The following is a 13,271-nucleotide window of genomic DNA, read 5'->3' as shown; positions in this document are numbered from 1 at the left end:
AAGGCAGGCGCCAAACCGCTGCGCCACCCAGGGATCCCAAGAGAATAAATTTAATACAGAATTTGTTTCTCTGCTAGTAAAAGTAATATATACTTACTTATTTATAAAAAAACTTCAAAGACAGTGGAATTATAAAGACAATAAAAATCACCTATAATCTCATCATTTGGAAATAATTGTTAGCATTTTTGCCTGATGATCACTTTGAAATGTTTATTGACTATTTGTACTGTGTGTGCCTGTGCATGAATTATCTTTCACAGTCTTTGCCCATTTTTCTTTGGGAATTATATTTTTAAACAGTTTATTTATTTATTCATGAGAGACACACAAAGAGAGGCAGAGACATAGGCAGAGGGAGAAGCAGGCTCCATGCAGGGAGCCCCATGTGGGACTAGATTCCTGCACTCCAGGATCATACCCTAAGTCAAATGCTCAATCGCTGAGCCACCCAGGCATCCGGAATTATTATTTTTTAATTGACCTGCAATACCTCTTAAAAAGAGTATTAACCCATTGTTTGCCATATTTATTATAAATATTTATTCTAGTTTGTGTCTTTTATTTTTAAGGCTTATTTCCAAATATTATTTATTTATTTATTTATTTTTAAGGCTTATTTCCAAATAAATATTTATTTATTTTAGAGAGAGGAAGAGAGTTTGAGAAGGGGGAGGGCTGAGCATGGAGCCTTAGGTGGGACTCAATCCATGACCCTGAGATCATGACCTGAGCTGAAACTAAGAGTTGGAGGGTTAACCGACTGAGGCCATCCAGGCACCCCTCTAGTTTGTTATTTACTTTTAAAATTTTCTTTTTCGATGTCCAGAAGCTTTGTTTTTGCCAAATTTCTACAATTTTTTCTTTGAATTCTGCATTCATTGCTTTTTTTTTTTTACCATTTTTTAATCATATTATTTATTTATTTATTTTTTATTGGTGTTCAACTTACCAACATACAGAATAACCCTCAGTGCCCGTCACCCAATCACTCCCACCCCCCGCCCTCCTCCCCTTCTACCACCCCTGGTTCGTTTCCCAGAGTTAGCAGTCTTTACGTTATGTCTCCCTTTCTGATATTTCCCACACATTTCTTCTCCCTTCCCTTATATTCCCTTTCACTATTATTTATATTCCCCAAATGAATGAGAACATATAATGTTTGTCCTTCTCCGACTGACTTACTTCACTCAGCCATTCATTGCTTTTATGTTGAGGATCTTCTTCCATATTCAAGTGCTAGTAAATAGTCACATATATGTTTTCTAGATTTTTCATGGTTTAATTTTTTCACTTAATTTGCACAGTTTAATTCATTTCAGTACCTATAGATTTTAATTGTCAATAGCGCTAACAATTGGAATTTCAGTGGCTAATTTTCCTATCTTTCTTCCCAATTTTACTGCAAATTCTTTGAGGTAAGAAGTATTCCTTATTTGGCTTTGTATTTCAGGTTACCAGGGGTCTAGCACATTGTGTTCGCTCATAAATACTTGAACATTGTCTGTATTAGAAAAATATTAACTGTTCATATACTACCCTTACCTTTTAAAGTTCTTTGAGTCTAAAACTTGGTTTTGTAATTTTTTTTTGGACTTTGCCTGCTTTAGTCCAAAGTCATCACTATTTACTGTGAATTTGTTCACAAAACCACCATCATCCCCTAAGAGGATGTCATCCCTGCAGAGCTGGTCAGGCAGAGACACTACACACACACAGAGGAGGCAGTGATCCATAGGCTTTATGACAAAATAGTTTTCCTAGGAACAGAAGAATACTTAATAAGTTATTATATTGCTCTAAATATCCACATATTAAATATCACCCTTTGATTTGATGAAAATTTTACTTCCTGATGTTTCTCATTTTAGATATTCCCATGGTGTTAAACTTGGAAAAAAAAAAAAAAACTAGAGTTAACCAAGTAAAAGTTAATGAACATTCACTGTGAGCCCAACATTGTACTTTTGGGTGCTTTGTGGGGAAAAAAAGTGAGGTACCTTTGGCTCAATACATTAATGAGATTTTCTGTTATGTTATTGTGAATGTCCCTCTCTTGGATTTGTAAGGCAATATTAATGGGAAGCATAATGGGACCTGTAAGTGTTATAGGCCCACTGATGTAAAACTGTATGGCAAACAGGAAAATAAAGTATTTACGCCCCAATTATGAAGTTATCAGGAAAAACATATCTTCATATCCAAGTTTACCCAGAAATATTCAGCAAGTATTTGTCAAGCTGACTCTGGGCTACTGTGCTGTGTTCACTGAACTATACAGCCAGTGCTCTCCCAGAATTCAGTCTCTATCTATCTATCTATTTACCTAAGATAGAAGAAAAAAATATTTAAAAATATTTTTGTCATTTCCTTTAGAATGAGTGAGACTTGAACATATTTAGAGCTTCATTCAGTTATTCAACAAATATTTGTTGAGCACCTATGATGTGCGTACAATGTGCCAAGAACTATTTTATGGCCCGGGCCATAAACTTGATGAAAAAGACAAGTTTCTGACTACTATTCTGGTGCAGGAATACTATATAAAAAAGTAGATCATTTCAGATCATGGGAAGTGCACTGAGGAAATAAAGGGTGCTATGATAAAGAGTGACTGGGAGGGGCCGCTATAGGTCTTGTGGTCTGGGAAGAGGACCTTTGATCTGGCACATGAATTGGTTGATGGAAAGATTCAGAGGCGGTTGAAAGGAGGAGCCCAGAAGAAGCGATGAATGTTAAAAAGATGAAAAGGGAAGGGACTTGTCCTGCGCGAGGCAGGAAGGAATGGGAGTGACAGTTGCGAGGATAGTTTGCCTCCAGAGAAAGGAAGGAAGAAAGAAAGTAGGGCGTCCTCATTGAAGCTGTGGGTGGGAAAGCTGGAGTTTGGAAGAAAACAAGCCTCCTAGACTCAGATTTCTCAGGAAAATAGAGGCAAGTCCATCTGCTGAGAGGGAGAGAGCCCGAGGACAATAATGGCCTTTGCCAGGAATGGGAAAGCCATTTGGCAGGGACAAGAAAGAGGATGACAGAAGCCAGTGAGCCCTCAAATGAGTCTACAGACCCTGAATTTGTAGTGATGCCCAATTGTGGTGGCTTTGTGTTTTCTCCAGGAGGGCTTAGCCACCATGAAGGAGCAGAGATAGGCCGTCACATCTAACCAGGACTAGAGTTTCAAAGGATTTAAGAGAATGGAGGGTGAGGATGGCTTCAGCCCAGATGATCCACCCACGTGGTGCAGGCAGTCAGGCAAAGAAAGGAGAGCCAAGAAGCCAGAAAGTGAAGAGGACTCTCTTAAGGACCTGGGGGCTTCCACGGGGCTGAAAAAGCAAGAGTGATAACTAGAGAGAGCTGGACATTGAAAACGTTGCAATCAAACTGCAGACTGGGACACAGTAACATACCACATAATAAAGGACATGAGGCAACAATCTGCCTTCTTTAAAGTCATCCTATATCACTAGCTGGTTACAACACTGGAGACAGGAATGAGAACTTTGGTTTTTCACTGAGCCTAGGGACAAGTAAGGCACAGAGAAAGGCTAATTATTTCTTAATCCTCCTCGTTCAAAGTCAGCCCGCTTTCTGAGGACATTTTTTACAATCTTGCCTCTTCCTGAATTCCTATTGCCCTTGTTTGTTGTTGTTGTTGTTGTTGTTGTTGTTTTGTTTTGTTTTACTATATAGTTTGCTGTCCTATTATATATTATGGGTTTTTTTTTTTTTTCATGAAATCCTTCAAGATTTAGTTTTGTTTGAGTACAGAGAACATGTTCATTACTTCTATATGGCTGCAAATGCTCAATAAATATTGTAAATTGCTTAAGTGGTAACATCCTAGCCACTGAAGGAATAACATTGGCATCTGTCCCACTAGATATTTTGCCAGAATTAGTCATTTGATTTTTAGTTATTTTCTTACCAAATGAAACTGAACTGGAAAGAAAGGATTTGAACTTGATAAAATGAGCATAATCAAAAAGCTAACACTTGGATTCAGAAAAGGTATAAAAGAAGGAAGGAATTACCTTCTCTCTCAAAAACAGAACAAAACCAATATAACCAAATTAAATATGCACTCAATGGAAAGAATATTCCTTTTTAATCATACAGAATATTAATGCTGAACTTGTTTAATGATGAAATTGATTACTTAAAATCATTTTATGTATATAAGGAACTGACATTCAGTGGAGGAAGTGGATTGCTCACATCCTACCATTCTGTCTAAAATTGGAGTACTTGGAGTATTTCTCTTGGCACAATACCTGGCCACCGCCTTGAGCTTTATAATCCCAGACAATCATGGTCCTTTCTGTAGTGGCAACGATTCTTTTCAACTGTGAGAGGTAATCACATCCTGTGATCCAGGAGGTATCCTGAGAGAAAAACAGAGAGTTGGGCATGGGGGCATAATATATTTTGGTCTATCACATGGTAATGGTTACTAAAGAGTAGATTCGTTACATTAAAAGCCTCATTTTGCCCTCCTACTTGCAGGAGAGCCTTGCGATGTCTGTTCTTTGATGTCTGGAGGAAAGGCTCTCATCTTTTGCCCTTTGACTCCTGTCTTGAGTTTCTCAGCACCATCAGCTGGAGAGTAATGAACTGGTGCCTATTGCAGCTCCTGGAGGCCCAGAGCCACCAGCAGAACGGGCATCTTTGTGCACCCTTCCCTTACATGAGAACAGCTCTTCACGGGGGCACCAGGAGGCTGGATTAAGCCAATTCTCTGGCCCTGTCCCCATGCACATTTTTTTTTAGCTAGAAAAGACCTTAGTGATCATCTGGTTAATAACCAAGTTAGAGCCCAATGAGTTGGTCTTGCCTTGCCTAAAGTCACCAAGTTGGCATGGGTAGGAGCTGTTATGTCAACGACATACAACGAAGCAAGAACAATAGCTCCCATTCAGGAGCGCCTACTGTTCCAGACACTGCTGCATGCATTTCAGACCTCTGTTAGGAATGCTAATGTGTGTGGGTTTTGGTTTTTTTGTTGTTTTTTTGTTTTGTTTTGTTTTGTTTTCAGCCTTTGAAGCAAAGGCTCAGAGGCTTGGAGAGAAGGCAGATTCTTCTGCCAGGTGGCCTGGCACCCTCCTGTGCAGTTCAGGGCAGTCAGGGCATGGAAGCAGGCTGAAAAGGCAAGCATGTCCCCATGTCTCACGAAGCCACAGTGGGACTCTGAAAGCAAGTCATCATGGCTTTTCTCCAATTAGTGATAAGGATTAAGTAAATTACAAAATTAGACTCAATTTTTATATGCTATTTTCAAGTTTACAATAAAATGTTTTCAAAGTATTTCCCTTGGCCATTTCCTTGTTGTTCTCCCAGCTTGGATTTTGTCCATGTTTTACATTCCTCAATAGTAGGCACTTGGAAAAACTTCAATGAGACTTTTAAAATGGAAGCTTCTAGGGACACCTGGGTGGCTCAGTGATTGAGCATCTGCCTTTGGCTCAGGGTGTGATCCCGGGATCCAGGATCGAGAACCACATCGGGTTCCTTGCAGGGAGTCTGCTTCTCCCTCTGCCTGTCTCTGCCTCTCTCTCTCTGTCTCTCATGAATAAATAAATAAAATCCTTAAGAAATAAAAAAACAAAATGGAAGCTTCCAGGGAGTAATGTCTCCAAGCACTTCTCCAAAATAAATTTAGCTTCATCTTATTCTTAGAGCCTATTCGGCACTGCATTGAGATTGTGATTAGTTATGGAGGAACCATCACCACAACCCCAAATCGGACTTCATTAGGAGTTTATAACATGTACTTACCGTGACCTTGGTGCTGGTCTGTACTCTCATCTATAAGCAAAGGAAAAGAATAATGAAACCTAACTAAAATTAAAATTTAGGCACTACAATTAAAATCGGGAATGTTAGCACTAAAAGGACACGTTATCTCCGTGGTTTAATCTCACTTGTCATTTCTACCTTCTGTGAAAAGCCTGGCTCTGTGGAATAATTCTGTGGAACCTCTTGCTTTGGACACGGTTAGGTGCTTCTGTGGCTTGTCCTTAACCTTGACGACTGTGCTCTCAGAGTCTTATACTGTACTAATGATTTTTCCCTATTTGCAAACTACCTCACCTTCTTTAGTTATTCAGAGCAACATAACTTATCAAAAAGTGGAAAGGTGAAATAATACTAACTGCTAGAATAGTCCAAAAGAAGGCTAAATAGGTCAATATGGATACAGCTTAACGTGGGAAAAAAAAGTACTGCCTCATTTGATAGTTATCTCTCAGGTTCCTGAGAGACATAAGAACATCCTCTCCACTGGGCTTCCTCTTTTACTGGATAAGTATCTATTGCATGAATCTCATGCCTGGGTCGTGTGCTGGTGGGGAATCATAGATTTATTCCATGCAGAGCTATAATGTACCTGAGAAGTCTCTTTTCCCCTTAGGGCATGTTAATTGCTTCTAAGGTCAAGGTATTTGAAGTATATTAATGACCTAGTTTCTCTGGCATGGTCATGTAGTCTTGGGAAAAGTACAGAAAATGGCTGCCCAGAAGGAATAGATTATGTGAAAAAAGGGAAAAGTAAATTAGATCACTAAAACTGTTAGTCCTGGTCATCTCAGACTGTCTTTCATCTGAAGAGTTCAAAGAGGCTGAGCAGCCCAGGTGGCTCAGCGGTTTAGCGCCGACTTCAACCCAGGGTGTGATCCTGGAGACCCGGGATCGAGTCCCATGTCGGGCTCCCTGCATGGAGCCTGCTTCTCCCTCTGCCTGTGTCCCTGCCCCTCTCTCTCCCCTCTCTGTGTTTCTCATGAATACATAAATAAAATATTTAAAAAAAAATGTTCAAAGAGGCTTTTCCAATCAGGAACTTTTTTCCAGGTGGGAAAAATTAAGTGCCCTCAGGAAATTGGTGAGCAGAGAATAGAACGCCTGTGGTTTTCCTCTCCTATTTTTCTACTTCCATCCTTAGTGGAAAGCACGTGTTTAAATTTCTTTTATCATCTTTAAAAATTGCATAATCCGTATAGATATCTCCTGAATTTTGAAAATCTAGCCTTTTTTGCAGGAATTTTTATTAATAACATTTACAGTCTATATCAGGAAGCTCTCTAGAGAGCACTCTGCAAATCCTTAACTGTGTTTATTTTACTTTATACAGAGCCTAAATCATGGATTAACATATTATATTTTGCATTACTAATGACTACCTTTTAATAAATTTTTCCTGTGACCCACCTTACTGATTATTTTTTCACAGAATGTGTCATCGTATTTGTAAGACATGCAACATTCAAAATGCCATTTATTCTTGGTGTATCAAATCTTCAAATAATTTCTAGCAATTTTTTCTCTCCAATTACATGGTTTTAGTAAAAACAGATGTGTTTGTGATATGCATGTGTGCACCTAGAAGCACATGTGAATGAATGTGTGTGGGTACACACATGCTCATGCACGGGATGTCTCTGGAAATATGAAAATGCCACCTCACTTGTTTTATATAATTCTGAGCCATTTCATTATGAAGATCATTCTTTTCCTTCTTGTGTTTTTCTTTACATTCCATCTTAGTTCTAATTTTGAGGAAATAGAGGTAAGGAAATAAGGCACCAAGGAGATAAAAGGAGGAAAGTTTTCATCTTTATATGAGACAATCCAGTTTTGTTTTCACACCATTTGTCCATAATTGCAACTGCCAATGTTTCCTGAGTGCTTACAGTGATGCTAACTAAGCACTTTGTGAATAGTAACTCACGTAAACAGCACAACCGTCTTGGGAGAGAAGCTCTCTGGTTCTGAATGACAGGAGCCAGGGCATGGAGATGAATAAGTAACACACAGGGCTGGCAAGTGTCCAAGCTGGGCAGGGAGGCCAGGCTCCATTCCATTCCACACCAGGAACCTTCCACCACACCTCCTGAGGCAGCCTGCTTCTCTGACAGGATCCAGCTACTCTGATCCCTGAAGGGCTAAACATTACTGTTGCAGTTTTAAACATGTGATTATTTTTTTAGTTTACTTGTAAAGCTTGTCTCTAGTTGCAAATCAACTAATAATTGGAATTATTTGTTTTGCTATTTAACACCAAATGTTCATGTTTACTTTCATAATGAAATACTGCATAGTTGATAAAATCTCTGATAGTTTGAAAGTGGAAGTCCAAAACTTACAAATTTAGAACTAAGTGACAATAATAGTAATACCCTACATGTATATGGGAATTGGATAAAGTCCTTTTACATTCATTGTGTCATTTACTTTCACTACAGCCCTCTGAGGGAGAGAGGACTGGTTCTGCTGTCCTCATTTTATAAATGTGAAGAGGTGTGAAAACATGTAAGCCAGCTCATTAAGTTCCCTATTTAACAGAATAGCTAGTAAAATAGAGGAGCCAGAATGTGAGCCGCCTTTTAACAAGTCCAAGGGTGTTGTCGGGACCTTCTATACTTGTTAGGATTATGACAAAATCACTTAGCTCGTGAATTTTTCTGATTTTATCTGAGAAGTTATCCAGGATCATCCTTTAATTATGCTGATGCCACATGGCTCAGTAAGACTCCTTGAGGAGTGCCTGGGTGGCACTCTTGATTTTAGCTCAGGTCTTGATCTCAGGATCATGGGATCCAGCTCCGAGTCTGGCTCTGTGCTCAGCACCAAGTCTGCTTGAGATTCTCTCTCCCCCTCTGCCCCGCCCCCGTTCATGTTCTGTCTCTCCCTCTAAAACAAATAAATAAATCTTAAAAAAAAAAGACTCCCTGAGGAACACTGCCAAATGCAGTTACCAAAATCTCAAAAATTGCTCCAGGGCTCAGCAATCTTCTCATTTTAGCAACATCTGGCTTTATTTTTTGGAATAACTCTGAATATGTTTATGTTTTCTGTTGCACCTGATAAATATGCATAATGCATAGGCAAAAGAGAAGAAAGGAAGGAACAAATAAATGAACTAACAAAAGGAGGAAGGAAGGACGGAGGGAGGGAGGGAGGATGGATGGAAGGAAAGAAGGAAGAGGGAGGAATCCAAGCTTTCAAATTACCTGGCTATTAAAGACTGTTATTAATCCTTTCTGAGAAGCTGTTATTAGTAAATCCAACTGAGGAATCTTGACGATACATTTAATCACATCCCGTCTTCTACTACCTGTCAACAGCATAATATTCATTTCAATTCCCAGTAGTAAAGATCTTAAAACTCATTTGTTAGGTTTGTTTTTAAAGAAAGGAGTAAGAAAACAACCTTTTTTACTTTTTTGCTTAAAATGTAGAGTAGAACCAGCAACTCTTGCTTTTTTTTTAGCAAAAATTTTTTAATTTAAATTCAATTAGCCAACATATAGTACATCATTAGTTTCAGATGTAGAATTCAATAATTAAACAGTTGTGTATAACACCCAGTGCTCATCAGATCAGGTGCCCTCCTTAATGCCCATCACCCAGGTACCCCATCCCCCCACCCTCCTCCCCCCCAGCAACCCTGTTTGTTCCCTATAGTTAAGAGTCTCTCATGGTTTGTCTCCCTCTCTGATTTATTTCCATTCCATTTTCCCTTCCTTCCCCTATGATCCTCTATGCTATTTCTTATATTCCACATGAGTGAAACCATATAATTGTTTTTCTCTGATTGACTTATTTTGCTTAGCATAATACCTTCCAGTTTCATTCATGTTGATGTAAATGGTAGGTATTCACCTTTTCTGATGGCTGAGTAATATTCCATTGTGTATATATATCACATCTTCTGTATCCATTCATTTGTAGATGGACATCTCATTGCTTAATTATCCCCATAGATACGAATCTGAATCTATGATACTTTCCAACTCAGTATGGTACATGAATTCACAGAGAAAATTACACTCATGCTCCTGTCACATATTCAAATAGAAGGCATATCTTACAGAGAATGTGCTTTCCAAACATCTTTTTGTCATTTTATTTTGAGATTTCTGCATCTCTCAGGAATCCTTTCTTTGAACTGTCACCATCATGGTTTACACAGAACAAAAGCCTAATATGATCTCAGGCTTTTGGGCATAAAAGAATGAAAACACCGCATTTCATGGTTGGTGGTGCAGGCTCAGGGTCTCAACATGGCGGGCCCTGTGGGTAGAGCTGGTTTCAGGTGTACGATGACGTCATGATTCAACAACTCCGTGTTGTACAGTGTTCACAAGTGCAGTTACCATGTCACCATGTGGTGCTGTGAATGGTACACATCATTGACTACACTCTGCACTTCCTCCTCCTGCAGCTGGAAGCCTGTACCTCCCACTCCCTTCTCCACAGATTGGAATTACGATGTCAAATGCAAACTACATGGTTCACATTTTTAGGAAGTGCCAGAGGCCCCACCATTTCACATTCCCTCTACCAGTTTCTCCACCTCCTCCTCCACTCCTGAGGGACTGCTTACACATGAGACGGACTACAGAACAGCACGTCCCAGAGGTGGAAGTCCAAGTCAAACATAGAAGGACAGCCTCACTGAGCAACCAAGAATGTCAGCTGTACCGAAGACAATCTCAGCAGCAGCAAGTCCCTGTGGTGGATTTCCAGAAGGAACTGAGACAGGCATTCTTGGCTGGTGTTCCAATTCCCCAGGCTCCTGCTGGGTTAGCAGGTCCTGTCTGAGGCGCTGGGGGACCATTCCAGCTGGTAAAGACTCCACAGGGAAGAGGAACTGTAGCAGCTGCTGCAGTTGCTGCTACTGCCAACATTTCTGGGGCCCCAACTCAATACTTACCAGGACAGGGGACCCCACCCACTCCTGTGGGGTGAACAATACCACCTCCAGGCATTATGGCTCCTCCACCTGGTATGAGACCACCCATGGGTGCACCAATTGGGTTTTCCCCTGCTCAAGGGACACCTACAGGCATGCCCCCTCCAGAAATGAGACCACTCCACCAGAAATTAGAGGTCCACCTCCCCAGGAATACGTCCACCAAGACCTTAGGATACTGTTGATCCTTCTTAAGTTAATTTTTTCCCTGCTATGTGTCTTGTGAAACTGTGTAGATTGTTTGTGAGCTTTTGTTCACTCCTTGTTGCATTAATATTAGCTAATAAATGCACAAAGCAATTAAACTGCAAAAAAAAGAATGAAAACACCTTAATACTGTTATTAAGGGTTTGTTTTTGTTTTTAATTTGTGCATTTTGAAAAAATATTGGACACCATTTTTTTTGCCTATGTACTGAATTGATAAAACCACATACATGGGACCTCTTTCCAGCACAATTAGTTTTTATAATTGAACACTCTTAGGAAAAGCAAGTGGATGGATCTCATACTCCAGTGATATCAGCCTAATACATGCATTCTCAACAGACAAAATATGATCCTCAAGTGCAGACTGGTTCTTGGGGGAATAAAATGAGTCTTGTTCTTTTTGTGTATAAAGCACAGCACAGAGACACAAACTTATGTAAACAGATACATAGTATATCTGACATATTAAAATGTCATGGAGTGAGGGAGGGGTGCAATCAGGTAAAAAATGTCTAAAAGACTCCTTAGTGACTCCTATAATGAAAAAATATGAATATAATGAAAAACTAATGAAGGTTGAGGACACTATCCTGTTCCAAGCCACTACCATTCTCTCTACTTGTGTCCCCCCTCACCCTGGAATATTTTCAACTTGGAAGCTGTAATGAACATCTTTTTTTCCTGAAGGTTATTTATTTATTTATCTGAGAAAGACAGCAGGTGAAAGAGGGCACGAGCAGGGATTGGGGCAGAGGGGAAGGCAGATTGTCTGCTGAGTGACGATCACTACTCAGCAGGGCTCCATCCCAGGATCCTGAGATCATGACCTAAGCCCCATGCGCCCCCTAATGAACATTTAAAGTGTAGCTCAGACCATGCCTCCCTTCTGTGCAGGCCTTTTGCCCTCTCTGCTCCTCCACCCCCAAGCCCACACACCTGACCCCACACCTGCCCTCTCTTCTTGGGCTCCCCTACCCTATATCCCCCACCCCCCACTCTCAGCCCTCCCTCCCAGGTCTCCCAGCACCTGCTTGGGGTGGTCTTCCCCAGGCCCTCCTTCAAATGTCAACACCATGCTCCTATCTCCAAATCAACTTCTTCTCCCCACACTCCTATACAGAGCTTCTTCTCCCCACACTCCTGTACAGATCTGAACCTTTTCAGAATAATGTGAATTGTCTCCTCCTCATATTCCTTATTAGTGTCCTTCAGAGCAATGATCATATTTCAAACAACTGCAGGTATAGGGACACCTGGGTGACTCAGAGGTTCAGCATCTGTCTTTGGCTCAGGGAGTGATCCCAGGGACTGGGATCGAGTCCCACATTGGGCTCCTTGCAAGGAGCCTGCTTCTCCTTCTGCCTGTGTCTCTGCCTCTCTCTGTGTGTCTCTCATGAATAAATAAATAAAATCTTAAAAAAAAACCTAATTGCAGGTATAATTTCTGTTTCATTCCCAATTTTTTGAGAAAATATTAAAACCCATATTAATTTGGAAAGGAAATAAAAAATATCACCTGAAATTACAACTCGCTGTTTTCTAGAAACAAGGAAAACCAAATTTTCTTCATCCATCTGGGAAGCAAGAGAATCTTCTTCCGAGGAGAAGTATCCAAAGATCTAAAATGCCAAACAACACACATAAACATGTACAATATCTCCAGGTAGGCTGTTGGTTGAATTTAAAATTTAAATTTTAATTTGGATGAATGGTCAATACGTAGCTTTCTAAATGCCAGGGGATTGCCCGTGGCAAGAGAAGGCAGTTAATTATGTTTAACACATCACATGCTGATAGTGCATAATTTCTGCACAGCTGCTGATCCTTCTTTCTGATGGATGAATCGGTGTACCAGCCTAGTGTCTTTGCTTACACTGATAGTTCTTTTAGGAGCTAACATTTGTTTGGAAATCAAATCAGCCTTCATCAGACAGGCTCCCCACTGACAATCTTGACATTGAATTTGGTGACTCTCAAATGACCTGTCCTACCCATTTTCCATAAATCTTCCTGGGCAAGTTTTTTTCATCCCTACTAAGGAGAGTTTGGGCATTTAAGAGATAGTGCAGTTTCTCTATTTAACAATTCCAAATCCTACTCTGAAGGCATGGCATGAAAATAAATTATTATGAAGGAATCCCAAGAAGGAAAAGTATTCTATGTGAATAAATAGTCAAATTCTGTAATTCCAAGGAATTTGAAGAATAAGGTAGCTGTTCTTCAATTGTCTTACAAATATGCAGAAACAAAATTCTCATAAATTAATGACACAATTATTTCTCATACTGTTGAGACTAAGTGGTGCTTGTCAGTGAATGAAT

General features: G+C 40.0%; 1 protein-coding gene across 5 annotated transcripts in view; it reads right to left on the bottom strand.

The window, feature by feature from the left end:
* WDR64 (WD repeat domain 64) overlaps window positions 1-13,271 on the bottom strand; it is a 143,016-nt gene that overhangs the window by 104,878 nt on the left and 24,867 nt on the right. For 4 of the 5 annotated variants that reach the window (XR_007411944.1, XM_025430516.3, XM_035719396.2 and 1 more), the window contains exons 3-7: window positions 12,467-12,569; window positions 8,997-9,100; window positions 5,767-5,796; window positions 4,266-4,376; window positions 1,546-1,760 (exon numbers count right to left, since the gene is read on the bottom strand). Coding sequence is in view for 4 of the 5 variants with exons in the window: in XM_035719396.2 (XP_035575289.1) it covers window positions 1,546-1,760; window positions 4,266-4,376; window positions 5,767-5,796; window positions 8,997-9,100; window positions 12,467-12,569 (563 nt within the window). In the remaining variant the exon portion in view is untranslated. Of the gene's footprint in view, window positions 1-1,545; window positions 1,761-4,265; window positions 4,377-5,766; window positions 5,797-7,714; window positions 7,917-8,996; window positions 9,101-12,466; window positions 12,570-13,271 lie in introns of those variants that run through there. The other variant, XM_035719392.2, reaches the window with a different exon arrangement.

The sequence above is a fragment of the Canis lupus genome, chromosome 7 (genome assembly GCF_003254725.2).
Source record: "Canis lupus dingo isolate Sandy chromosome 7, ASM325472v2, whole genome shotgun sequence".
In the NCBI taxonomy this organism is placed as follows: domain Eukaryota; kingdom Metazoa; phylum Chordata; class Mammalia; order Carnivora; family Canidae; genus Canis; species Canis lupus.
Note: the sequence above shows the minus strand (reverse complement) of the source record. Positions and strands in the feature narration are given on the sequence as shown.